This window comes from Sporothrix brasiliensis (assembly GCF_000820605.1).
Source record: "Sporothrix brasiliensis 5110 chromosome Unknown Cont20, whole genome shotgun sequence".
Classification (NCBI taxonomy): Eukaryota; Fungi; Ascomycota; class Sordariomycetes; order Ophiostomatales; family Ophiostomataceae; genus Sporothrix; species Sporothrix brasiliensis.
The window spans coordinates 1,236,541-1,262,141 of NW_024467139.1; the positions used below are offsets into that span (position 1 = coordinate 1,236,541).

The 25,601-nt window shown below is 54.0% G+C and overlaps 7 protein-coding genes across 7 annotated transcripts; 3 read left to right on the forward strand and 4 right to left on the reverse strand.

The window, feature by feature from the left end:
• Positions 1 to 1,341: 1,341 nt before the first annotated feature.
• On the reverse strand, positions 1,342 to 3,342 carry SPBR_06872 (beta-galactosidase; the record flags this gene model as incomplete). Its single annotated transcript, XM_040765128.1, has 1 exon — positions 1,342 to 3,342. The coding sequence occupies one exon, from the start codon at positions 3,340 to 3,342 to the stop codon at positions 1,342 to 1,344; it is 2,001 nt and encodes a 666-aa protein (XP_040616319.1).
• Positions 3,343 to 3,669: 327 nt separating this feature from the next.
• On the reverse strand, positions 3,670 to 5,868 carry SPBR_06761 (uncharacterized protein; the record flags this gene model as incomplete). Its single annotated transcript, XM_040765017.1, has 6 exons — positions 3,670 to 4,125; positions 4,210 to 4,258; positions 4,319 to 4,564; positions 4,660 to 4,703; positions 4,758 to 4,864; positions 5,664 to 5,868. The coding sequence occupies 6 exons, from the start codon at positions 5,866 to 5,868 to the stop codon at positions 3,670 to 3,672; spliced, it is 1,107 nt and encodes a 368-aa protein (XP_040616320.1).
• Positions 5,869 to 10,729: 4,861 nt separating this feature from the next.
• On the forward strand, positions 10,730 to 12,532 carry SPBR_06976 (uncharacterized protein; the record flags this gene model as incomplete). Its single annotated transcript, XM_040765231.1, has 2 exons — positions 10,730 to 10,801; positions 11,102 to 12,532. 2 exons carry the CDS (start codon positions 10,730 to 10,732, stop codon positions 12,530 to 12,532), a joined length of 1,503 nt encoding a protein of 500 aa, XP_040616321.1.
• Positions 12,533 to 13,777: 1,245 nt separating this feature from the next.
• On the forward strand, positions 13,778 to 15,585 carry SPBR_06973 (UV excision repair protein RAD23; the record flags this gene model as incomplete). Its single annotated transcript, XM_040765228.1, has 6 exons — positions 13,778 to 13,795; positions 13,873 to 13,920; positions 14,141 to 14,213; positions 14,324 to 14,754; positions 14,820 to 15,386; positions 15,457 to 15,585. The coding sequence occupies 6 exons, from the start codon at positions 13,778 to 13,780 to the stop codon at positions 15,583 to 15,585; spliced, it is 1,266 nt and encodes a 421-aa protein (XP_040616322.1).
• An 832-nt stretch (positions 15,586 to 16,417) lies between these two features.
• On the reverse strand, positions 16,418 to 18,634 carry SPBR_06754 (transcription factor tfiiib; the record flags this gene model as incomplete). Its single annotated transcript, XM_040765010.1, has 1 exon — positions 16,418 to 18,634. The coding sequence occupies one exon, from the start codon at positions 18,632 to 18,634 to the stop codon at positions 16,418 to 16,420; it is 2,217 nt and encodes a 738-aa protein (XP_040616323.1).
• Positions 18,635 to 20,036: 1,402 nt separating this feature from the next.
• SPBR_06597 (E3 ubiquitin-protein ligase BRE1) lies at positions 20,037 to 22,765 on the forward strand (the record flags this gene model as incomplete). The annotated part of the gene is made up of 5 exons (XM_040764853.1): positions 20,037 to 20,174; positions 20,489 to 20,632; positions 20,722 to 20,782; positions 20,912 to 22,527; positions 22,592 to 22,765. The coding sequence occupies 5 exons, from the start codon at positions 20,037 to 20,039 to the stop codon at positions 22,763 to 22,765; spliced, it is 2,133 nt and encodes a 710-aa protein (XP_040616324.1).
• A 1,193-nt stretch (positions 22,766 to 23,958) lies between these two features.
• Positions 23,959 to 25,018, reverse strand: SPBR_07545 (uncharacterized protein; the record flags this gene model as incomplete). Its single annotated transcript, XM_040765799.1, has 2 exons — positions 23,959 to 24,816; positions 24,902 to 25,018. The coding sequence occupies 2 exons, from the start codon at positions 25,016 to 25,018 to the stop codon at positions 23,959 to 23,961; spliced, it is 975 nt and encodes a 324-aa protein (XP_040616325.1).
• Between the last annotated feature and the right edge of the window lie 583 nt (positions 25,019 to 25,601).

Consider the following 25,601-nt stretch of genomic DNA (forward strand, 5'->3'; position numbering starts at 1 on the left):
AAATGAAAAGTACGTAGTTTGCTTCTTCCCTCCGTGGCAATTTTGTTTATTTGCCTTTCGACTGCTTGAGACGCGCTCCTTCCTTCTTAATCGTAGGTTTCGCAATCCCAAAGGGAAGGCGTCAGTGAGTGGCACATGCAGAAGGTGCAAGTGCTACTGTACATGGTATGTCGTACTGCTCTTACTCTCTATTTGGCAGGCACGTCGTGTGAGGAAAGGAGCTGGAGCACAGTATGTGGACGACGTAATGTTCGGATGAAAGACTCCACAAAAGCGGGCCATATTAAATCAAAAAATGAGCCGATAGGCGCGTACCCAGCGAAGGAACGATGTTGAATATGAACAGAAAAAAACACAAAAACAAAAATAGAAAAGTGGTATCGCATTGTGAGATAGAGAGATAAAACACGGCGTACGATATATTTGATAATAAGATCTAGTGGGAAATGTATCTTTTTGGCGAAGTTTTTCACTTTAGTTTTCAAGAGCCCCGAGTTTATAATTCTCTTTTCTTATAAAACAAAATAAAACAAAAAAAAAGTTCAATAGATAATTAAAATGATTCGAACAGTATGTACAATAACCGAATAACGATAAGAAAGAAAACAATGTAAAATATACAAAACCGAAAAACGCACTACGCCGAATGCGGTGCTGTTATTGGGTCAACCATCCATCATCTCACAAGTTTTCAATAGTGACATCTTGGCTCCGAATTACGGTATGTGGCATTTTTTATATTGATTTGACAAGGATCTGCTGGCCCTCTCAGAAATCCGAACGGGTCACTATATCACAACAGGGCACATGTAGCGACATAACGATACCTCTTTCCGCTTGGCCGATTAAACAAAACAATAAAAAAGACGTATTACCTGCGGTGTAGAATGACAACACCCATTTTCATCATATTTAATTATTTAAAACGCGAGCCCATAAACAACCAACAGACGGCCCAGGTTGGCCGAATGTCGAAGGTGCCAAGTCGTAATACGGTAAATGACTTCATATAGAGCAACACTGAACACACATGTCTCACAAACATTTACACCACGTGGCTTGGCAAGTGGTGGCTGTCATGGTGTACCGTAGGCGCCTGTATGCCCAAAAGTGGCGTAGAAGAGGTGAGGAGAGAAGAAGATCCAATGGAAAGGGGGCTTCAAATGGCTGCAGGCGTGTACTCCCATAGCATGCGGCCTGTGTAATCTCACCGTGTGAATGAAGACAGGCGTGTAATCTCTTTTGTTGAAGAAATTGTGCGGAAATGATGACTGAATTTGTGCCGGCCGAGAATTTGATGGTTTGGCTTGTTTTCTGTCCCAACCTGACACTCTGTAAATCTTATGCAAACTCGCTTCGGTCGGTCCACGGCAATTGCAAACTGGCGCTGCTCGCCGCCCACTGCTCTGCGTTGGCAAAGAACGTTGTCTCGTATGCTGACATTATGTCCTCGTTATTGCCGTCACCACCGTCACTGTACCCCACCAAAGCAACCTTATCCAACCGCGCGCCGGCGGACGTCATAGCCCACAGGCTCAGAGCGAGCGTATTGTTGCCATGCATATTCAAGATGCCCGGTGGCACAGGGAAGCGTGTCTGGGGGCCGATGTGCGGCACATATTTACCGTACTGGTAGCCGTTGATCCATAGCTGAACACGGGCAATGGTACCGACGGGCGCAGCGAGCTCTATGCCGAGTGGCACATCGAGATCAGTGGGAACAGCAAGCATGAACTCGGTGACATAAAACTGCACGCCAGCATCCTTGATGCCATCTGTGGGACTGCTCTTGCTAAACTTGCCATCAGTAGCCGCACTGAAACCAGGCAGGTGCCAGCCAAGGCGTTCGCCATAGAGGCCGCCTTCGTTCATCGGACCGCGTACTGGGTCGATGTTGGCAGAGCCGCCTGCATTTCCCATTATCTTCCAGGTTGTAAAGCCAGAAGAGGCCTCGGTGGCACGGGAATTTCTGTCCTTGTCTGATTCGTCAAACAAAAGCTTCGCGCCCAGCAGGCCACGCGGATTGTTCAGCCCATTGCGTGTCGACGTCTCATCGTGGCCATGGTAATCGACCAGCACTGTAAGAACGTTGTCTCGTCCCTTCTCTATGTTGATCACATCCGTCGGCAGCCTCAATACGGCCGACGTTGTGGCCTGGCCGGCCACGCCCGGACTGCCACCAAGCAGGTGACCGTTGACCCAGGCTGTCCACCCGAACCCTTGACCACCAGAAGCCGTGATATTGACCGCACTTGGCGTCGGCCCCGTCGACAGAAAGCGTCCGCGGTATACCTTTGCTCCGACGTAGAAGCCGTAGTCAGAGGCAAAGAGAACGGGTGGCGTGACGGGTGGCACGGGACCGTGCGTTGTCGTATGATTGCAGACTGTCCATCGGCTGTCGTCGTAGTCGGACTGCGTCTCTGGGAGAGAGTCTGCAGCATGCCACTCTGTAAGTTTTGGGAGTGTAACGTTTCCGTTGGAAACGCGATCCCGCCCACCAGAGATGGCGGCTCGATAACTTCCATATGGTGTCCGTGTAGCCGGCAGTGTTTTGCCGTTCCAGTTGACGGTGTTAATTATCTTGCCACCTCCGCTACCTACAAATGCTTCTAGCGTCGTTGCAGAGTCGCTGTCGCCGAGGACATACAGCACACCGGCCGCCCAGTCAATGCGAGCCGACCGGACAAGATAGGGACCGAGGATAAACACACGGCTTGAGCCGGCCACATCAAAGCTGTTGTCACCATCACGCGGTGCCCAGAACCGCCAGGCTGTGGCTTGATCCAAAATGTAGACGAGTACATCATTGGAAAATAAGACAGCACTTGCGCCTGCACTCTGGGTGTATGTAAATGCCTGCTGTAGCGAGGAAGAGCCCCTCGGTTGTCTCGTGATGGCTGTCACCTTTAAGCTGCCAAACACAGTGTAGGTCAGGTTGCTGTCGCCCCGGAAGGCAAACTCGCCTATTTGGCCTTCTTTGAGGTATAGTATTAGCGCTGTCTCGTGCCCAAAGTATTCGCTCGTGGCAATATCAACAGAGGAATACAAAAGAGCACTCTTGTTATGCTGGCCCAATGCATAGTCAGTCACAAGAATCTTGCTTTGCCGGCCGTACAATTCCACCCCCGGCACTGTAAACGTGCCGGCACTTGTTGTTAGAGTGACCGATGTCGATATATTTGACATAGACGGCGTATTGACCTGTTGCAGCACGGTGAAGGAGGCGCCCGAGTCCGGATTCTGCAACACCCAAGTGAAAACACCATGCGACGAGGCCCGGAAGCCTGTGCCATTACCAAGCATTACTGTCTTGAGCAGATCGGGTGACGATGTCGCAAACATGTTGACGAGCTTCGTCTGAGAGAGCTTGGTCGTTTGTTGCCGGGTCTCACGGAGTGGCGCGCTGTAGTCGTAGCTCGTATACACGACCGGTGCGGCAGCTAACGACGTCAGATAAGGGACAGGAGACGAGGAACGAATCGAGAAAGCAGCACGTACAGTGTCCCCAGTTCGTGCCGCCGTAAGCCATGTATATGTTTTGGAAGGTGGTCCGTTGACCAATGTTGTTCTGTTTTCGCGGATGTGAGTCACGTCCTCTTATGTCTTTTGATCTTCCACACTCCCATTCAGCCTCGCTGTCTTCTCACCTTATAATATACATCGGCAAACTCAGGCGAGTGTTCCGCGGCGCACTGTTTGGTTAGCATCAGGCATCGCGGTGTTCAGAAACTTTACTTTGTCGCGTACCTCGTCGTAGAATGTCCCACCCCAGCCAGAGAACCACCCGCCCTCAAACTCCGGCAATGACACCGGCTGCAAGGCTGTGTACGAACTGAACCACTGGCCGTAGGTGCGGACCACGTTGAAGCCCGAGGCACGGTTCGTGCACGACATGCCACCCGGATAGCTGTCCATGCCATAGATGTCTACGGCACCACCAACGTCCTGGTAATCGGACGACCACGATGCTGCACCGCGCATACCCTTTTCGTTGCTGGTGAGCGGCGTGTTGATGCCAGCGCCCCGCAGAGCAGCCTCGAGTTGTTGCATATAAATGACGAGACTGTCCCTGGCGGTATGGCGTGTCTCGGTGAGCTCATTCTCGACCTGTGTCAAGATGATGGGCTGGCGTTGTGAGTAAGAAAGAGTTTATTAAGGTATGCGAAGGAAGAGAACCGATGCGTGATCCACACATCTGAGAAGACTTACGCCGTCGTTGCTGATCTGGTTTTTGGCAATGATCTTGCCGATGGCCGCGCTGTACTGTCAGTTTCCATTTACTCAACGAGGGTTGGATCGAGTGGCGGGGTCGACCTACATCCATGGTTGCCACGCTTTGTGGTAGGTCGCATCGTCGGTTCTCACGGTCCCGAGACTGCCATCGGAGCCCCAGAGCGGAAGTCCGCCGGCATTCGTTTCAGCATTGCAGTACGGCCCTGGACGGGCGATGACCCAGAGGCCGGCGGACTTAGCGGCGTCGAGCAGGCGCTGGACGTCTTTGGCAGGGCTGGTAAAATCGAAGATGCCGGGTGCGGCGGAATGATACGACCAGAAGAAGTAGATGCTGCAGATGGGTTGTTAGAGCAGTTGATAACAAATGGAATACATCAATGGTGGACGACAAGAAATGTTGCATGACGAGAGACAGAGAGACACTACCTTACGGCATTGAAGCCGTTGGCCCTGAATTTTTGGAATATATCCTGCATTGTTAGCAAGATGATGAGACAGCCGAAACGACACCTTGGAGAACCTACTGGCCACAGCTCTGGCACGGGTAGACGTTGGTAGTGAAACTCGGCCGACTGTAAGAACACGCGAGCGCCGTTGATGCGGAGGCTGAAGCGGTCCCACGAGACGATACCTGGGGAAGCAGTAGAAGAAGGCTCATCGTTGTATGCAGAGACCCGGGTCGCCTCCTTCGTGATACGAAAAGCTCGGCTGCAGCTCAGTAGGGACAATAGCAGCCAGACGACAGGCAGCATCATAGCTTCGGTATATCGTTAAAACGATGTGGCAATGCGATATGGATAATTTCCAGATGTAGCTCGACGTCACATGAGGTCGATTTAAATTTCTACATCGTCGCCGATGGCGATGTTCGGCTCTAGCTGCACTTTTTTGTGGTGCATCGCCTGCGCAACCTTGTGTCCAAGGCCGGAGCTGAGAAAAGAGAGACGGTAGGCAGGTGTACTTGTCATGGAAAAAAGAGTATAGCCATATTGAAAAGACGGGCATGGGCCGCGTTGAGCCGACGTTGATTGTGGTACCTACTTTGGCTGTTTGACAGCGGAAAAGCATTACCTTTCTGTCCAAGAGGCGTGTGCCATGTCTGCGATTTGTGGCTAATCTGTGTCATGATTGCCCTTGTGGCTCTCGTAGAATTCGTAAGACAATTGCTTCTCACAAGGCAAGACACGTTTGTACAAGCCCCGGGACGATCCCAAATATGACCCCACCCTTGCTTTGGCTCCCAGCCTTGCGATCGGCCCACCGCCAGCTTTGTGCCCTAGACAAGAGAGGCGTCCCAAAGCCATCAAGTATGCGGGTTTGTGCGGTGGGTATCGCAGCTTGTAAACAGCGTCCGTTTGGAAGCTGTGGAAGCCGCGGTCGACACTCCATCCTAAAGCTATCTCAAGAGTTGATCTTGAAATCAAACATACATCGTATAGCTGCAGCAATTTGATATTCAGCAGCATTTTGTAGTGGCTGAGTCTCGGGCAACCATTCGAGCGGCTGAGCGCCGGTGATCGCAACATGTGCCGATGTGCCGATGTGTCGACGCGTCTCGACGCGTGCGGAGAGGATGCGACTGTGCCATGACGCCGCAGCTCTTAGGTGCCCGCCCGTATTATGAAGTAGCTTCATAGTGTCACCGGCCACTGAGCCCTTTTCGGTATCCTTGACAGAGCCGCCATAGAAATAAGAAACACAAGATCCCAGAGGCTTGAGCACCCGAAACAGTAGCGCGCCCACTGACCAGCAGTGATCCTTGTATTTGGCCTGTTCGACGCAAGTGCATGTTGTAAATGCGACGAAAGATTCTTTAGATGCCTGCATCATACTTGATTCTACCCAGTCCGTGGACAGAGGGCGAAAGGCTTCGAGCGTCGTGAATCCCGAACGGGGACCTGATGCATCGCCAGAAAAAAAAGAAAAAAAAAGAACGGGCAAAGGCCGTCCCATTGTTCTCTTAGACTATAGTGCAAAGCAGGAAGTCACAAAACCCGTCCGAGCCAGCTTCTGTTCAAAGAAAATTTCGGTAGAAGTTCTCGTGCCTCCGCAACCGCAGATGCATCTCGTCTATACAACGAATATGCAGACAGGTTGACAGCAGGGCTCTGTTCTTGCTTGTAGTGCCGAGTTTCTGAATGTTTCGCGGTGCCTCCAACAGGTGGGGTTGTCTTTCGTTGCTGGTCCTGCGCTCCGCAATGACGGACGAAGAGCCCAATTTGGCGTGGACGGGACGAAAATGAGACTGTGCTTTACTTGTGCGCACCCAACCCTTGCCCACAAAGGCGGGCCTACTCAGAGCCCTTATTTGAAACCTTGGATTGGCCAGGGCCTGGTGCTCTCCGGACATTGGACGATGAGAGGCGATGGAGAGGTAGGGCTTCACCGATCAGCGCTACCGGATTGCTTGCAGATGACCCAGTCTTATGTGGTCCTGGTGGGCTTGGAGGCTTCTTCCCTGTAAGCATGTTTTTTGAAGCGAGCACCACAAGAACAAAAACCAGGAAAGTTGAAAGTCAGAAGAGTCTATGTCGAGAGAGACCCGCTGGCAGATGGGTAGGCAAGCTCGCAAGGTCCAGACTCGATTTTGTTGCTATCTTTCCTAGCTTGCATGTCAGTTTAGCCGGAATGCGGTAGTCGATGCGGTAGATCAATCGGACGCCAAGTGCCATGTGAGGACAAAAGGACCGTATATCGAAGTTGGAGACGGTCAGCAAATGTTGATCGTGTCGATGGGAAGCCAAAATCACATAATTGACAAGACGCAGAGTCCAGACTCGGAACGTTGGCAGTAAACACAGGTTGAAAGTACAGTTTGCAGAGACAACGTCCGAACGCAAGGGAGGACGAGACATTGCGCTCAATGGAGCGGACGAAAGTAGTCCAAAGAGGTAATGTCAACGAAAGAAAACATCAGACAATAAGCCAAGCAAAAAGAAACAAAACCACGCTTCGACAAAAACGTGTGTAACGAAACAAGCACAGTGCGAGAGGATTACCTGCCCCGCCCTGTCAACGCCACTTGCTTCTAACCCATGGTACAGCATATTGTCCCCAAGGACTGAACGTCGAGATGCCGAGAGATTGTGCGGTTGCGATGGTTATGTGTTTTGCCGTCGTTGACTTTGTTGGAGCTATTGTGGGTTTCCACCTGGTAACTTTTTTTTGGGCAGTGGGGAGGCGGGGCAGAACGCGTCAAGAACGCGCCTTTTGTTGACGGCAGATTATTGACTTGTTACCACAATAGGCTTAGCTTGATCGACGCGTCCCAAGAGCTTCTACTCGTACGTCGTGTTACTTTCCTAAAATGTACTTTGCTTCAGACCAACAGCTTGTATCTTCGCTACTTCCGTGGCTTTTCGCTTGGATACACGATGCTGCCCGTTGCACTTTCCTTGGAATTTGTTTCTCCTCAGTGGCACCTTCCCTCTGTCAGCCTTTCACGCGAGGCACGATACAAGCGGCAGGAGCATCTTATCATTGGCGTTTTTATTGAAAGCATCTGGCGAGCACAGCTTGTTCGTTTTCTTGTATGTGTCTTTGCCTGAACCTGAATGGTATGTCAATTAGGAAAGAAGAACCGAAAATGAGATTTTTTTTTCTTCTTTCGTAGTGGATACAGGAAAGTCGAGATGGCAGGAGGACAGCATAAGATGAGACGTCTCTCGAGCCTCTGACCGCCCCATCTTTCCCTTGTATGATTTCGCATCTCGATCCTGGCTTGCTGTCTGCCGGCGCTGCTAGGACATTTTCGGGGCGAGAGAGGTGGGAGCAGGTTGAAAAAAAGGAAACAGAAAGCCAGATGACGCGACGTTGCAGTGGACCAGTTCAGCAACTAGCTATCCAAGCATACCCAGAAAAAGAGCAGACCCTGGTCGGGCGTTTCGGAGATCGCACGTCTTTATTATCGACTTTTGTTTTCCCAATCAACGTCAGCAAGATTGCCAGGCCTTTCCTCTTTCTGAGCTGGTCAGAGCGCGAGCGAGAGACTGAAGAAAGAAAGGCGGAAACAAATGAAGAGGCACGAAACAAAAAGAGGCCGAGAGACTGACAAGAGGACGGCAACAGAAGGGCCATGATTTCGTAGTGTCCAAGTGAGGTTGTTATCGAATCGTTTTGCCGTATCCTAGCGGATCTTACACCTTCCCTTGTCCTGGACACGGCGCATTTCTGCCGCTCTGCTTCTGCAGCTCGCCTGCATCGAGGCACGGTGTGTTTCAGCAGGATGGACACCTGCAACACAACTGACATGAGCGGCTGACTGGGCGGCTGATGAGAAAGTCAACAATGCGACAGTCAACAAACACAGGAACCCAAAATATAGAACAGCTTTGTTGACGTTTATCCTCTTTGGGAGAGCTCTTGTCGACACCACACGTCTATTGCGTCACAAGATGTCACCTAGAGTTAACAAGCAAACGAGAAGGGGAGAGAATAAGACACCTGGTATGGGAGAGAAATCGCCATGTGAAGACCAAAGAGGAAAAGAAAAAACAAAGCCAGAATGTACAAACAAAGCAAAGACTTGCATTCCAGTGCGAGACAGGGAAACACACACTGGGCACATCTTCCGGGGATACTGGGAAAGTACGAAAGGCGCTGGTGGGCTGGAAGGGCTGGGGGACAGTTGCGCTGTGGGTGCCCGACAGATCAGTGGTGGGTCATGGATCTCTGAGTACTCCGCTTCAAACTTTGGCAAAGAGGCAGGGTCGGATACCGCCCGCTCCTGCTCTCACGCTACTACGACCCTGGTCGAAATACCCAGCCGTCGCATGGACTTCGTGAAGGAGCACCAAATAAAAAGGAACAAAATGAGGAAACGACGCGTTCTCAGCCAATGGCATTACGTCGTTAACTTAGACGGTCACAACCAGGAAAGGCAAGAACACCCCAGTCCTGGTCACTACTTCCTGCCTTTTGGTCGAATTCTGCGTGCCCGCATAAGACTTGTAATAACGTCCGTTTCCCTCCTTCCTGGCCGTCGTTTTCTTCTTCTACTCGGTGCCTCGCTCCTTCCGCTCAGCTTAGCATGCTCCTTCTTCCGACTTTTTTTTTCCCCCTTCCCTTTGCTCTTCCCCGTCTTGTGGTTTTTCACGCCCTTTCACATCCAACCTGTGATCCTCTTGTTTTTCTCGTTCTCTTCTCTGTTTTGGCATCACTCCAACGTTGCGGGCACACCCGGTAGAGTCGAGTCGCCACTTACATACATGGCCAGCCGGATGTCGCCCTCTCTTGTGCAAGTCGCCTCTCTTTTCGACTGATCACAACAATAGCGCACCACAAAACGTGCTCCCAACATTCCATTCTTTTCTTTGCTCTGGCTTTCCCCTCCTCATTTACACCTCGTGCTCCCTACACATAGCCATAGGGCCAAGTAAAAAGGGCCAGCCGAAGCCCAGCCCTTTCCCCTACGTTCCTCTATTACTCCGTAGAGTGGCCGCCCTTTGATGACTTTCAGTGGGCTAGGCACTCTTCTCTGGAATTTTCCGCATCTTTTTTCATAGTTTTTCTATTTCCAATTTTTGCCCTCCATTTAGCGAGAGCTTTCTGGTTTATTGACTTTCTGACGCTTTTAGTCATTCTTTTGTCAGTCATTTTGTTTTTCTTTGCTCTTTTTTTTGTTGTTGTTATATCCTTCCCTTTCAATTATCGACATTTGTTTGCCGTCAACATCCCCTCCCCTCTCCACTCAACTGCTTCCCAGGTTTCCGCAACCTCTCGATATTAAACGAAACGGAAGCAAACTAGAGAGGGAACCGGGCGGGTGAATCGGCCTTTTTCTTTTCCTTCTCTGCGGCTTCTTTACTGCTTCTGACGTCCTGCCGCCCAAAGCGGCACCTCACGCCTCTCTCGCACGCACACACTGCCTCCTCGACGAACACGGCCTGGCGAAGCCGTCTCTGCGTCTCACGCAGATTGAGTAGCAGGCCATCGCTTGCCTCCACCCGCCCTCTAGGAAACGGCCTGCGCTTCAGTTTCCTGCGAACGGACAAACAAAACAAGAAAATACCCACGGTACTGTCGTCTCTCAGAGCATCATCTACTCAACGAGACCCGCCGCATTGGCCTGCCTGGACGAAATTTTCCTTAGACAGCCTGGTGCTGAGGAAAGAGGCGAAGCAGAGCGGGTGCTGTATAACAGACGCCGGACACGGCCTGGCTCATCCTGCTCATCCTGGCCCATCCTGCTTCTCTCCTGACGTGCCCTGTTTTCTGTTTTTGGATCCTGGATCTCGCTCGCGAAGTCTCTTTAGGTCCATCGGCCCGCTCCTACCCCCCAGCCTCGTTTTTTTCACACATTTTTGGTTTTATTTATTTTTGGTTATTTATTTTTGGTTATTTATTTCAAAAACGGGATTTTTTGCACATCTAGCTACTGGAGACCTCGACGGCCTGGCCACCGGAACCTGGGAGCTCTTAAACGCCCTGGTATCCAATTGGCATCCTTGTCACGACCATCACTCTCCTCACACACTCTCCCACCCGCATCACAAAAATGGCTGTGCCGTCAAGTATTCCGACTGTGCTCGGTGCATTAGCCGTAGCCACCACGACGGCTCTTGTGGCCGTACATGGCATACTTGCACACGAGCTGACAAGCTCTTCGTCATCATCCACAAGATCACTAGCAATCGTCTCGGCTGCGCTTGAAGGTGCTATTTTTGTCATTGTTTCTGCACATATCTTCGTCCACCTGCGAAACTTGCGGAACAAACAGAGCACAGCAACTATCTCAACATCAGAAAAACAAACCATTCTGTCACCATCAACAAAGCAAGGCGTTTGGTTTGGCTTGAGCATCTTCTTTTGCACAGTTGGCGCGACTGTCTCCGCAGCTGCTCTGGCTAACCTTCACAAGTCTGCCCAGCACGAACAGAAGGAGGCGATTTTCGGTTCCAGCGTTGTTCCCTTCCTCACAGGTGCTGCTATTACACTGGGCATCGGGTTTACTGCCCAGCTCCTTTTCCTCATCTTTACGCTGACCGTGGCTCGCTCAGCTGCTATCAACGGCCGTATGGTTCGGTCAGCTTCACTCGAGACGGGCCGCACCAACGGAGGTGTCAGTGGCATCAGCAGTCGGTCCAACAGCAGCGGCAGCAATAATAACATCAACGCCAGCACCCGATCCACCTCATCAACACGGGTCAAGTCTGTACCCTATTGCCAGACCAACAGCCCTTCCAGTGGTCGAAAGGAGACAAAGGCTGCGGCCATCCTCTCACGCGGTCGAAGGACCAGAGACGTTGAGGCTGATCTCCGCACGCCGCCCGGATCTAGTGTCGGCCGCTCAGATACCATGGCCTCCATTCGGACGTCCTTTTCACAGGTCATCCGCCCCATTACATCTAAGACCCGCTTGGTTTCACCGAACAGCGTCAGCAGCGGCCTGGTGGCCCACAGCGACACCAGCATCAGTGGTACCAGCAGTCAACGCTCGTCAGCATGGCGACCTATTTCTCTGGCCGGCTCCTCTGCTTCCCCTGCAAGCACATGCGCATCTCGCGAGCGTGACGTGCGCCCGAGCATTGAGGACTTTGATTCTTGGGACACGTCCGCGGTGGACCCGCAGAACCGCCTGACTGTGCTCGAGAGCTCTACGTTACCAGCGGCCATTGCCGGCCGTTTCTTGGAGACCATACCTGCCAGCCCCACAACTAGCCGCAGCCCGAGCCCTGGAACACCTTTGGACCTTGAGCCGCCACGGTCCCGTCAGCGCCGGAGTCGCAGCTACAGCCCGTCTGCATCGTCCATGCACTCAGCCAGCGGAGCGCGCCTGCGGTCCCAATCTCATTCTCAGTCACCGCCGCCGCCACCTGGAGAGGCCCACATCCACCCCCTCTTCCGTTCCGACTCGCCGACGCCTCCGCCAGCAGTGTCTGCCGGAACTGTTGTGACTGCCGCGCCGCCCAATGCCAGCCAGATGACTGTTACCGACGCACAGAGTCTGCGGACGTTGAACCGCATGCGCAGCGGCAGTCTCCCGGCCGTCTCTAGTCCTCTCAGCCGCCAGGGCAGCTTCGACGACTTTGGCCCGCGACGCGGCGTGGCGCTTTCTGAGCGGCCGCACACTGGTATCGGCAACGGTCATGAGCTGCGGGAGGAGGACGGTGACAGCGTGGGCGTGGGCGCCGGCCACAACGACGAGGAGGATGACGCGGACCGTCGGTCTCGTGCCGACACAAACACTGAGCGCAAGATGACGCCGCCTATCCCGGAGTGGATTCTTAGTGCTGGTGCCCGCACAAGCTTGTCGGGTTACCAAAGCCGCAAGGTGCGAGTCCAAGATGGCGCGCCCTGATAGATACACTTGCGACGAACAACACGGAAACGAAACACGACCTTCACACGACTTTTTCACGACTGTCATTTGACCTACCTTCAAGGACTTAAGTTTTCTTTGTCATTTGCCTATTTCTTTTCCTTTTCTGTTTCCGGCTGCAGGTCGTCTTGTAACGCATTCGTTTGTAGACACGTTCCGGCCAATTATGACTGGATGTATTTTACGAGGAGCTGGGGAGTTTTTTATTTTATTTTATTTTGTTTTTTATCCTGTATACCTTTTGGGGTCCAAGGCTGGGTTCAAAGACTCGGGGATGCTTTTTCGTCTGTTTGGGAATGATTCCGCTGATTGGATGACTGTTTTGATTGGAGATACCACTTTCTTTTATATCGTCTCCTCTTTCTGGCCCTGTCCATACGACGCGACCTTGTTTGCAGTAACATTGAAAACCAATGCAAATATCAATATGTCGTGCAAAGTATGTCGGCGCGAAGGTGACTATCAACACTACTCGCCGTTGGAGGGAGCGGCGATAAGCGACCAAAGGAATGGTACTTTGAGAAAAGCTGTATGTAATTACGCAGTGACGTGTTGTATCTCCTCAAAGTGGGGTAATTCAGCCTTTGCGCTCTCGCTCTTTTCGCTACATATTCTGCAAACATGGTTAGGCTGCGGGTAGGTTTCGTTGTGCAAAGTGCGCCAGAGCAGCAATAGGCAGCTAATCTGTTACGCCATTGGGAAAAAAAAAACGCTTTCGCCTCCAGGACCAGTGGCCAGCAAATAAGGCGGCAGGTAGGGCAGTCGTCGGCCCCAGCCCACTGCACCAGGCTTCCCGGGAGCTGCGCTGGCCGCCTTCCTTCCTCCAACTCCTTCCCCCTCCATCAGTATTGCCTCTTCTCCGTAGAGTTGCGCCTGCCTATTTCTGGTCGCTTGCCCGCAGCCTCTCCACTTGCCTTTTCTGCCTGTCCCGTCATAGGGCGCCCCTTCCTTCCTTACCTCTTCACAAACTCGTTTTCCTAATCCCGGCTCTGACAAGTCACTTCTCTAGTCTGGCAACAACGACCACGACTGCTTTTTCATCTTCTGCCGGTTCCCTCCTTCCCTCCTTTCTTCCATCAACTTCCCTTTGGTCTCGCTCATCCATCTTTCTCGCTTTTATCACGATCGCTCGATTTTCTCGCAACCTCGTCGGCTTTTTTGCCTCACAGCTATCAACACCCCTCACCCACCTTTCCCCGTCCCGCCCTCTCCCAGTTGCCCACCATGAAAGTCACATTCAAGGTACCGCCGCACTCGTCTTGCACTCTGTCTGCACTTTGAGCTTGTACTGATTTTCCTCTCTCCCTCCCTCCCAACAGGATCTCAAGCAGCAGAAGTTTGTCATCGAGGTCGATCCATCAGAGACGGTGCGTTTTTGCTCTTCCACGGCGCCGAGCCAAGGCTTCCTCTGCTCCCTGCGCTCCCCGCCGACGCCTCCCCACGTCACTCATGACCAGAAAGCAGATTCCGTTCCCGCACCGGCGCACTGCCAGGCATCGCCGCATGTTGCTCAGCGACGGAAAAGCTATCTTGCAACCGAAGTTGTTACCATGTTCCTCCCGTCTAACTTATTGGTTGCTGCTGTAGATTGCCGCCGTCAAGCAAAAGATTTCCGACGAGCGCGGTTGGGAACCAAAAACGCAAAAGCTCATCTACTCTGGTACGCCTCCAATACTTGTCTCTTATGTTCCTCCCATAACTTCGACACTCTACATGGCCTCAATGCGACTAAAAGACTAACCTTTCGTGCCCTTTTCCCTCCGCATCTAGGCAAAATCTTAAAGGATGAGGAAACCGTCGAGTCGTACAAGATCGAAGAGAAGGGCTTTGTCGTCTGTGTTGTGAACAAGCCCAAGGCGCCGCCTGCCGCCGCCTCTGCCGCCCAGTCATCAACAGCCGCTGCCTCGAGCGCCTCTGCACCGGCCCCCGCCACGCCAGCCCGCAGCGCCGGTCCCGCCGCTACACCTGCTGCACCTGTCGCCGCAGCTGCTGCGTCATCCGGCGCGCCTGCTGCGACGCCCACCCCGGCCGCCCGCGCCAACGATGCTAACTACACGGACCCCAACTCCTTCTCCGTTGGCCCGGCTCTGCAGGAGGCCATTGCCAACATGGAAGCCATGGGCTTTGAGCGCAGCCAGATCAACGCTGCCATGCGCGCTGCGTACAACAACCCGGACCGCGCTGTTGAATACCTGCTGACTGTGAGTACTGCCCTTTTGGCGTCTTGTGGCACGAAGCTTCAAGCACATGTACTGACGTACTGTAGGGTATTCCGGACAACCTGCAACAACAACAACAACAGGCCCAACAGGAGCCGGCGGCACAACAAGCAGCACCTGCTGCTGCTGCTACCCCCGCTGGCGACGCCTCGACGGATGAAGCTACTGCTGCTGCAATTGCCGCCGCGGTTGCTGAAGGCGGCGACGAGGACGAGGACGGTGTGAACCTGTTCGATCTGGCCGCCCAGCAAGGTCGTGGCGGTGCCGGTGGTGCCGCTGGTGCCGGTCGCGGCACGAGTGCGGCAACCGCAGCAGCGGCTGCCGCTGCAGCAGGTGGCGCAGGTGCGGGTCAGGGACTTGGTAACCTCGACTTCCTCCGCCACAATGCCCAGTTCCAGCAGCTCCGTCAGGTTGTCCAGCAGCAGCCGCAAATGCTTGAGCCCATCTTGCAGCAGCTCGGCGCTGGCAACCCTCAACTGGCCCAGCTTATCGCGCAAAACCCGGACCAGTTTTTGAGCTTGCTGAGCGAAGACGGCGACGACGACGACGCACCGCTGCCGCCTGGCGCCCAAGCTATTGCCGTTACCGAGGAGGAGCGTGATGCTATCGAGCGCGTATGTTTCCTTTGGCTTCCCTTTTCTTCTCTCATGATGCCCCCTTATACTGACGTTTGGTCATATCCAGCTTTGCCGCCTTGGTTTTGACCGGGATCAGGCCATTCAGGCCTACTTTGCTTGCGATAAGAACGAGGAGCTGGCTGCCAACTTTTTGTTCGACCAACCCGATGACGACGAGCCGACAGCCAACCAGTAAACGAAAGTCGATGCGGCACACCTGTGTCCCGCTGTCGGATGACAGAAAAGTACAAAAGAATAATGGCAGTCGGTCGAAATACCCAGTAGAGAGTGGCAATCGGAGGTGGTGAAACAATTTGGACGATCGAACATGGAACTATAAACACATGCTCGGATTAGGAATTGAGAGAAACCATCAGTCAGGCCAGCATGAGCAACCCCCAAAACGAGAAAAAAAATTGAAACAAGAGAATACACGACGTGCACCTCGAGCACAAAACGGTTGAGAGGACAGAGGAAAGCTGGTCCCATATTGGATGGGCCTGTTGTTTGCTTCGCCTTTCGTTTTCCTTGGCACCAATGAGGGCCGGTAAGAAGGAGGATCATGGGAGGGAGCCATGGATATGTCTTTTGCACTTTCCTTGGTGTTACGTCCGGGCCGCTCTGGACATTTTATAATTATATCCCCGAGCCCTATCATGACGCGTTCGCTTCCCTCTTTCTTATATGTCACCCTCACGGTCCACATGTGTTTCTCCTGTAACTTGGGTGAATGATGGCTTCATGAGTTGAATTCGATCTTGAAAAGGCTACAAATACGCACCAGGCATAGGCTTGCATACTGTCTACCTGCATACCTCTGAGTCTGCGCGAAAAAGGATGAAAACAAGAAAATAAACTAGGATGCGGGTATCGAACTGCAAAAATCTGTAACAAGCAGAGCATTGCCGCCTCTGGTGTTTATCTGATAACACGTAATACAAAACACTAAAAGTACAAATGACCGACAACGCTGCAGGTTGTGCTTTGTGAAGGCCGTCTTCTGGTCATGCGCAAGTAAGTCTATTGCCTTATATGCCAAAACCTCCGGCTGCGGGTTGCCGCGGTGCCTTGTTGCGGCCACGGCCTGCCTTTCCGTTCCGGCGGCCCTTGCCGCCGACAATCATATCCGTCGCATCAATATCGTATTCATCCCCACCGGCGCCACCTCCAGTACCGCCACTGGCATGGGTTATTCTAGAGTCCGCGCCGTTGTTTCCACCGCTGTTGGCACCATTGCTGCCAGCCGTGCCGCCATGGCGCGGGCCAAAGAGTGCCTCTCGTTTCTTGCGCAGCGCCTCGGCCTGCTCGTCGATAATGCGCTGTTGCTCTGCATCGTGCTCGGCCTGGCGCAGCGCATACTCGGCGTCAATTGTTTCCGTCGCGTGCAGCGTCACGCCTGTCCGCGCCATGTACTCGTCGACGTCAATGGCGACTTTGTTTTGGCCTACCAGCGCCTCCGTGATGCGCTGTGGGTGCAACTTGTCCTCGCGGTTGAACTTCATCTTGATGTGGCGGCGCGACTTGCCCGGGAACCACTTGCAGATCAGGTCAAAACTGGTGCCAAACATGCTAAGCGCACGGTAAAATAGTTCCGTCTCGGCCTCGGTCCACGCATTGGGCCCACGCAGCTTGCCGGGCTTGAGGTACGTGTTGGACGTTGTCTGGCGTGTAAAATCGTTCTCTTCCACCTCTTCAAGCTCGCCTGCCTCGGCGGCAGCGGCGGCGTGGCGATCATGCACCAGCGACGCTTGATTGACGACGATTGCACCGTCAATAATCTCAAACTGCGGACCTGTGACGGTTTGCGATGCCTTCAGCTTGGAGTTGGCAAGAGACTTCGTTGCAGCCGCCAGCACTGAAGCTGCAGCGGCGGCGGCCTCGCTACCATTCGGGGCACCTGCGATGACGGCGGCCGCCGTGTTGCTTCCGCTCGCCTCGTCGCCGAGAATCGAGCCTTCGCGGCTGCTGTTGTTTGTTGATAGCGGACCGCCATCTTGGGCCTGATTTTTCTTGCTCAGTAGCCGTTCCCGACGGTACAGCCGCCGTTTTTCGCGCAGGCGGTCCACAAGCTCGTCGTGCCGGCTAAATTTCTTGCCGATCCGCAGATCCTTGGTAAGGTCCTCCATCTTGAGCTCTCGGTGGTCGACTGTGCGTGTTTCGGCATCCTCAGGGGTTAGTGACCGCTCTCTGCGGACGCGTTTCGGCGCCGCAGTGGCTATTGTTGCCTCTGGGGTGCCTTCTGCCGGTGTTTCTACAGATGCGATAACTTCGCCATCGGCAGCGGGAGCCGCAGCTGCCGGAGCCGCACGTTTCTTGCTCGCAGCAGTAGCCCGCGGTCGAGGCGCTGCTTCACTCTCTTGGCCGACAGCTCCGGCCGCGGTGTCCCCAACCGGCTTTCTTCTCGTGTATTTTCGCTTCTTCGATGGCGGTTCTACGGCCGAGGAAGGTTCGTCTTGTGCCAAAGCGGCGCTCGGGTCGGCCGTTGTTGCTGCCACCTTGTCGGCTGCTCTTGGCCGGCCTCTCCGTGGTGCTGTTATTGGGGCATCGGTAGCTGACGTGGCACTGGAGTCTGCAATGCTTGCCTCCTTATGCGGACCCGTCTGGCCCTGGGCTGAGGCTACGCTGCGCGTCCGTGTGGCGGTTGCTGCAATATCGGTCATGGGCTCGCTTGCTGTGGTTGGTGTCGCAGCGGCCGTCTCACCGGCCTGCAACAAGTTGCTAATTGTTATTCGGCCCCTTTCTGATTCCTCGTCCTCTTGTGGTTGTGTCTCATCTTGAGCGGGTTCTGCCACCGTCGTCCTTCTTGTTTCTCGTGCTGTTGTTGCTTGCGCGGATGGAGGTGTTGGGGGTAGGGCCGCCGCAGTTTCTTGTACCACTGCACGGGCTGCTGCTGCCCGTGCTGTCGTACCCGAGGCATGGGTCGACTGACGTCTTGTTCGTGTTGATACGGCAGATGGTGCTGCTGGTCGCGCGTCTTTCCACGACGCGGCTGCTCCTGTTTCTGTGGGAGCGGATGGCGATGGTGTAGGAGCCCGTGTCGCTTCCTGTGCTTTGTCTGGGGCCGACGCCGCCGCCGGGGCAGAAGCAGAGTCCCGTGACGGCGCCGGGGTCTTGGAGGGCCGAGCAGCGACCTGAGCAGTTGTTGAAGCAGACAGCGCCGAGGCGGCCGCACCGGCACCAGGACGCCGCACCGGTGCTTTCGGCTTGAAGGCCAAGCCACCTTTTTTCTTGAACATGGAACTCATCGTGACCGACCAGAAGGTGTGTCACCGGGCCCGGGTGAGCGTAGGGTGGCGGAGATCGCGAGGGCATGCAATGAAGAGCCTCTGACTGTCGTTTCGTTTGCGACTTTGTTTTGTCACTTTCGTGTTTGTGTCCAGCGCGGTCTGGCGGGGCGTTGGAAAGAACGGTTTTGCCGGGGTGCTCTTGCCAGCAAGTTTCTTTTTGCCGGGAAAATACAGAAGGCGGTGACCGCTGCAAGGCTCCTAGAGGCTAAGGCGTTGTGATACAAAGCATTAATGTGGAGACTGGGCACGTCCGATCGTTTGCTTGGGCGATTGACTCTGCTTCTGTCCGTCTTGTTGATGCGACACGATCTGTTGCGCTGCGTCGGTCCTCCTGCTTGGCCAATTGCTTTCTACGAGGCCTGGCTTTTGGCCTGTCTCTGTTCGTCACACTCAAACTCTATGCCTTTCGCTTATGCACTAAAGCGGGCGTACACGTGACCGTGTTGGTCGGTCAGTCTGGCAGAGTGCAGAAGCGATGACCACTTCTTGATACGCCGCAGCACTGCATCGGCTCGGCCTGTCTCTGACCGTCCACAGCCGCAGCATTTGCTTTCAGCTTTGTTCTTTTCTAGCATCCTGACTTCGATGCCGTGGACTCGATGTCCTGCAAGCCCCTGTACCCCCTAGAGCACGCTCCTGCCTTGCAGAATCACTGGCCCCACCCCCGATAAGACGCACTTGCCTGTCTCGCCCCAGAATCGCGTTCGCCCTTTCCGGATTAGTGCAATTTCCAACCAATCCCGGCTCGCGACCCACTTTTGCCGTTCTCCCTGTTCCTCTCTGATCCCTCTGGTTTTTGCCTCTGGTCTTTTTGATTTTTGCTCCTTCCTTCCCTGTGGCTTGTCTTGAATTCGCCAAAATTTCAGTCTCCTTCCCCCCATCGCCAACGTACATTCTTCGTTGGCTTTTGCCTCAACAACCTCACCTCCTGTACGCTTTTACCACGCTCATTTCGCATACTCACTCGCCTTGCCTATGAGTGTGCCCACGTCGCCCCCTGGTTGAATGCGCCAGGACTCCATATTTTCTCGTGTACCTTTTCTTTTCCCGCATTCACGCTGGTCATCGAGTATCTTGCATTTGGAGATCCGCTACCTCTTCTAAGTTCACCTCGTCTTGCTGCAAACACTTGTCGCCCTCCCCAACGCCGCACTAAGGCCCCTTTTCATCGTCATTCAGCATCGCAACTTTGTCTCCTGCCAGCCCGCTTTCTATTTCCCCTCTCACTTGGCCCCTTGGCCGGCGTCTTGTCGCCCGCCTGACCCTTTTTTATCGCGCCCCATTCCACCCCATCTTTCTTCTCATGCCGATTGCCACTGCTCCCTCCGCCGTGCCGACTCATCCGTCCGCCGTCGCCAAGATGGAGGACAGGAAGAGGCCGGCCATCGCCGACACCGACGAATATGCGCCCCCCAGCAAGCGGCAGGCTGTGAATGGCGGCGCCAGCAAGGTCAAGGAGGACCCCAATGGCGAGTACCGCGATGAAGCATGGCTCGAGGTAAGTCTTTTTTCTTGTCACACGACACCACGCGACGAGTCGCATCTTCTTTCCGTAACAGAACGGTCCTCCCTAGATGCCTCAACAGCCTTGGCTCGTCTGCTTTGGTCGCTTTCCCCTCGCTTTGAAGAAGCGCTCCTCGATCTGTCAATGTCGGCTTGTCGTCGTCATGCTCATCCAACCATCGTCTATTTCCTTCATGCCATCGATGCCATGAGCATGCGCTGCGGACTCGCACCCCTTCACACAAGCACACTCCCTCGAACCTCCCCGATGAATTGCTGGACGGCTGCTGACGTACTGCTCTACTGTAGGACTTCCAAAAAGATGCCATCATCCGCCAAATGAACGAATACAAGAGAGAAAACGCCACGTTGGAAGCAAGGATCGAAGAGATACAAAAGCGCTCGACGTACCATGACGACCATATCCGCATTGCCGACGCATGGGTGCTTCAGGTAAACCATCACTAAACTACCACAAACACAGGCGGCTCATCAATGCTATTTTACGACTTCCATGGACACATTCCTGACTCGCCCTTTAGTTATTACAAGAGATCGAACTCCTTTGCGAAGGCACTGTTTCCACACACCCAAACTCGAAAGGTAAGCCAATAATTACGACACTCGCGTGAGAATCTGTCCTTGGTCGATTGCTATGAACTACTCATAGACCGAAACCTTGTCTTCGTTACTTTCTCTCTTTACGCACTGTCGCTAACATATCTGTCCTAGAATTTCCATATCCATCTGCGCTGAGCTTTAAGGACAGCCGCGACTTTCAAAAACATATTGGCGAGAAGACGAAGCTGGTCAAGACACGACTTGAGACCTTACTTAACCGATTGTCAGGTTTCCGTGAGGCCATTAAGCCCGAAGTTGTCCAAATGGAGTCGCAAATCAAGCATCTGCTGGCTGCACAAAAAGACTACGCGCTGAAGCTGGAGCGGTTGGAGACAGACAAGGACGATATATCACAACAGCTTGATACCGCGACGCTGCGATATATTAAGGCAGAGAAGCGGATAGATCGAATGCGAAGTGCACAGGTGCAAAAGATGGAAGAGAAGGCTCTGGCGCACGTCACGGCGCGACCAGCACCTGCCGAAAATGGAAACGCCGACCAACCCGCAGCAAATTCAGCCAGCCTGGACGCTCTGCAAGGAAAATACGACGAATCCCTCGCAGTCATCAACAAGCAAAAGGAGCAGCTGGACAAAATCCTCGGCGAGATGAAGACCTTGCAGGACGAGAACACCACGTTCCGCTCGAAGAAGGAGGCCGCCACCGAGGAAGACTATGCCCGGACGGACCTCTTCAAGCAAGTTCGGAGTCAAAACGAAGACATGATAAGGCGGACGAATCACCTCGAATCAGCGAACAAGCAGCTGCGCGAGGAGATTGAGAAGCTGCAGACTGATCGGACAGCCTTCCGCACCAAGCTCGATGCCGAGGCCCAGAGCGTGGCTAATGACCTGGAGGACCAGATCCAAGCGAAGGACCAGGATCTTACGCGGATCCGGTCGGCTCGCGACGAGCTGGTCGCTGATGTGCAGATCCGCAAGGCCTGCCAGGACCAGGAACGGACCGCGTTTGAGCACCTAAACGAGCTGGTGGCCGCCAAGGAGGACCGGATAGCAGCACTCGAGAGCGAACTGGGACGGCTGCGCCCAACCGAGGGCGCCGATACGACGACACCTAGCGCCGAGCTCGAGGCGCTCTCCCCTGAAGCGCTGCGCGAACGCTTTGCCAAACTGGAAAAGGATTTCATCTTGATCCAGAACGAGATGCCGTCTGTGGAAAAGGCGTATAAGAAGGCGATCGGTCTTGCGCAGAAGAAAGTTATGGACTTTACTGCGTTGGAGGAGCGCGTGACCATGTTAACGCTCGAAAAGGCCAAGGCCGATCAAAAGTACTTTGCTGCGCGCAAGGACATGGACATCCGCATTGCTGAGATCCGCGCACTCCGCCACCAAAACAGCAAGAGCTCCGAGATTATTGCATCTCTCAAGGACGCCGAGGCACAGAGCCGTTCGGTGCTCAGCAACTTTGAAAAGCAGCTGGCTGATTTCCGGCAGGCCAACACGACCATTGCCGAGGAGAGCCGGCAGCTTAAGGCGACAAATGCCGATGTGGCGCGGCGGTTGGAGTCTAGCAAGGCTCAGATTGCCGAGCTGGCGAATCTGGTCAAGCAGAAGGATGCGGCGAATGCAGCGATGCGCGAGCAAGGAGCCAACCAGGAGACTGAGCACGAGAAGATCAAGGTTCGCCTAACACATGTGCAGAAGGACCGGGACAGTTGGAAGTCCAAGTGCCTTGCCAACTCTTCTGAAGAGGAGGAAATGCTCAGAGTAAGTCGTCTGTTTTTTCCTCTTTTTTCAGACGTTTGTATAGATCTTGTCACTAACAGCTTAGAAATTCGCATTGTGCTCGGTCTGCCGTCACAACTTCAAGAACGCCATCATCAAGACCTGCGGGCACGTCTTTTGCCAGACATGCATCGATGCGCGGTTGAGCAACCGGATGCGCAAATGCCCGTCGTGCAACAAGGCCTTTGACAAGATGGACGTTATGTCGGCTCACTTTTAGGACCTTGCGGAGATGCCGTCCACAGAATCAAAGATAAATCGACCAGACAAAAACACAGCCGACCAAAGCGACGACCCGGATGACGTCGACTACTCGAACGGAACCGACCCGAGCTGCAATGCCAACCAACTGGAAAATGGCGTCGTTGGCAAAAAACGATCTGATCAATCTCGAGATCCCCAAACGCTGCGCCATGTGAGCCTCATGCACCGCACTTCCCTGCGCAGGCAATGACTCGCTCTTCACGCCGCCCTCGTGTCCTGCGCCTTGCAGTGTTTCAGCGCACTGTAATACAGATGTCGCTGCGGCTGTTATTTCTCCAGCTCGAAATCCTATTGTTCACGCGCCAAACTCACGCACCCATACCCTTCCAGTGTGGATGGGCCCAGGGAGCTTTAGGCAGTGTCTTCCAATCGAGGTCCCGAGTCTTCTACGGGCCTTTGGATGTGAACACAACCGACGAATTACGCGCCACTTTGTGTTATTCACAAGCCATCGGGTGTCATACGGCTTCGCCAATCGCCAATGTTCCCTGGGGCGTCGTTTGCGACGGGTACAAACATAGGATCGTTGCGACAGATGCAACGAGCACAATTGGAAACCTGGTGTTTGGGTCATGGGCCTTCACCCGGAAGGAGATGCTTACGAGGGACCCGTGCGCACAGCAAATGCTCCCCCGACTGCCACTGTTTCTACTACTATGATTATTACAACCTTGTATTCATTTCACTGTACACTTTTTACTCTTCTTCCATTTCGACCGAGTACCCTTTTTTTCACCTTCTTTGCCCCCTCTCTCTACCACTCGTTTCACGGTTCTGTCTTGGACAAACGTATATATGCCAGTTTCGATAGGCTCTTGTCACGATAGGAAGTGTGGCGGAAGGACGGTGGCTTTTGTATTCATTTCCCGGTCCCTGCAGTCGCTCTTGTCTATGTTTCCGATGTTGCATGTTTTGGCAGGCGTCTAGGGGCTGAATTGGTCTGGTTCACGGTATGGGACTTATTCCCCCCTTACCGTCTTCTTTGTCTTGGATCTTTTGAATCATTCCTTGTATGTACTTTTATAGCAAATTAGGGCGAAACGGGGCGATCCCAAACACAATACAAAATACAACGGCGATTGCTGTACGACTAACAGGCGATTCTCTGCCTTTTGTGACCCGGAGTTCCGTTGCTTTCCTCGGCCTGTTTCACCGACGCTGCGTCCCTCCGAAGCCCGTACTTGGCTGTCGAGCCGACGATACCGATGAGGACGACGACGATGGCCCGGCACCTCCGCTTCCACCCCAAGTACTCCCAGCTCGTCTCCCACCGCCGTACTGGTCACCGTAGTAGCCACTGCTGTTGTCCCTATTGTTGCGGTTGTTCCTGGTGCTGGCCAAGTAGGCCGCTGTCGCACCGGTCGCCGCACCTGTCCAGAAACCTGGCCGCCAGCCCTGTTGCTGCTGTTGGCCTCCGTCCCACTGTTTTGTTCCTGGATACGGAGGCGGTGGATCGTTGTCCGGGCCGAAGCCAGGCCCGTCTCCACCTCCTCCGCCACCGCCGCCGCCCCAGAATCCACCACCCGGTCGGTTGTTCCTATCTCCTCGATCCCGGGCGCGTTCGCCCATGAACATGGCCCAGAGGATCCACAACGCAATGGCCACAAAGATGCACCAAAACACCCAGTTGAACGTTTTGTCGGCGCCCCAGCTGGTCTTGCGCGCCTCGCCCGCCAGGTCCGGGTACTGTTGCTCGCCAAAGTCCGTCAGCACCAGGCGATACTCGACGGCGCAGCTGCCCTTTAAGACGTACGGATCGTGGCCCGAGCTGTAGCCTTCGCAGACGACGTCGGTGCTGCCCAGCTTGAACTCAGGCGGCAGCGACGCCGTGCAGGACCACTGGATGTCCTCGGCATCGTAACCACTACCCTGGTTGGTGCAGCGCATGGTATCGACCGTGAAGAGGTCGCAGAGGCGCTGGGGGTTGGCCGTGCAGCTGAGCTGCGGCACGGCGGCGACGCGGCGGTGGGTGGTCATTTTCCCGGCGCGCAGCGTCAACGATTGGACCTGTGTCTGTGTCAGGGCACGGTCCATGGTCGTACCACATAGATAAACATACATCTCGATCGATTGGTGGAGAGGTGGTACTCACTTTGGACAGGAGGATGGCATTCTTGCTGTTCTTGGACGAGGCAGCGGCCGTCGACGACGGCAATGCAGCTAGGGCCGCAAGGGCCACGCACCATGGCGTCCACGCAGCCAGATGCATGTTGACCAGGTCGATTGGCGAGCCTGTACTCCGTAGCCTCGTTGTCGTGGTGTACAGTGAGGCTGACAGAGGTTTGGATATTGTCGGAGCCTTGCGATAGGAAGAGGTGAATCGCTATTCGCCGCCGACAGTCGTGGTGTGTCAATGCCAACACTTTCAGTTGACAATCAATGGAAAACTGGCCTTCGTTCTTTTTCCTCGTTCTCAGGTGTATACGAAAATGACCGTACTGAAGCCGCAGTTTCAATGCGTTCAGTAACACTGAGGACAGCCTGGCTTGAGCCAGACTTCGATCAGGCTCGCCTGTGGGCTGTGACGTAAGAGCCGCCTAGGCGCTCTTTCCGCCACGAGGCTACGCAGCTGAACTGTGCGGACATCGGCCAACGTGGCAAGAACGAGGGAGGTTTTAGCTGGGTGGCGGTAAGATGGCAGTGGCTACCTGGTTGGCGCCTTCCACCGGTGCAAGTTGCGACTGGTCTTTCGGCATTGGTACACAGCAAAATGAAGGCCATTATTCGTCTACATTTTTCTTGTTTCGTTTCTTCTTTTGAGCACTTCATGGCACTCGCGCGAACCTTTTTTT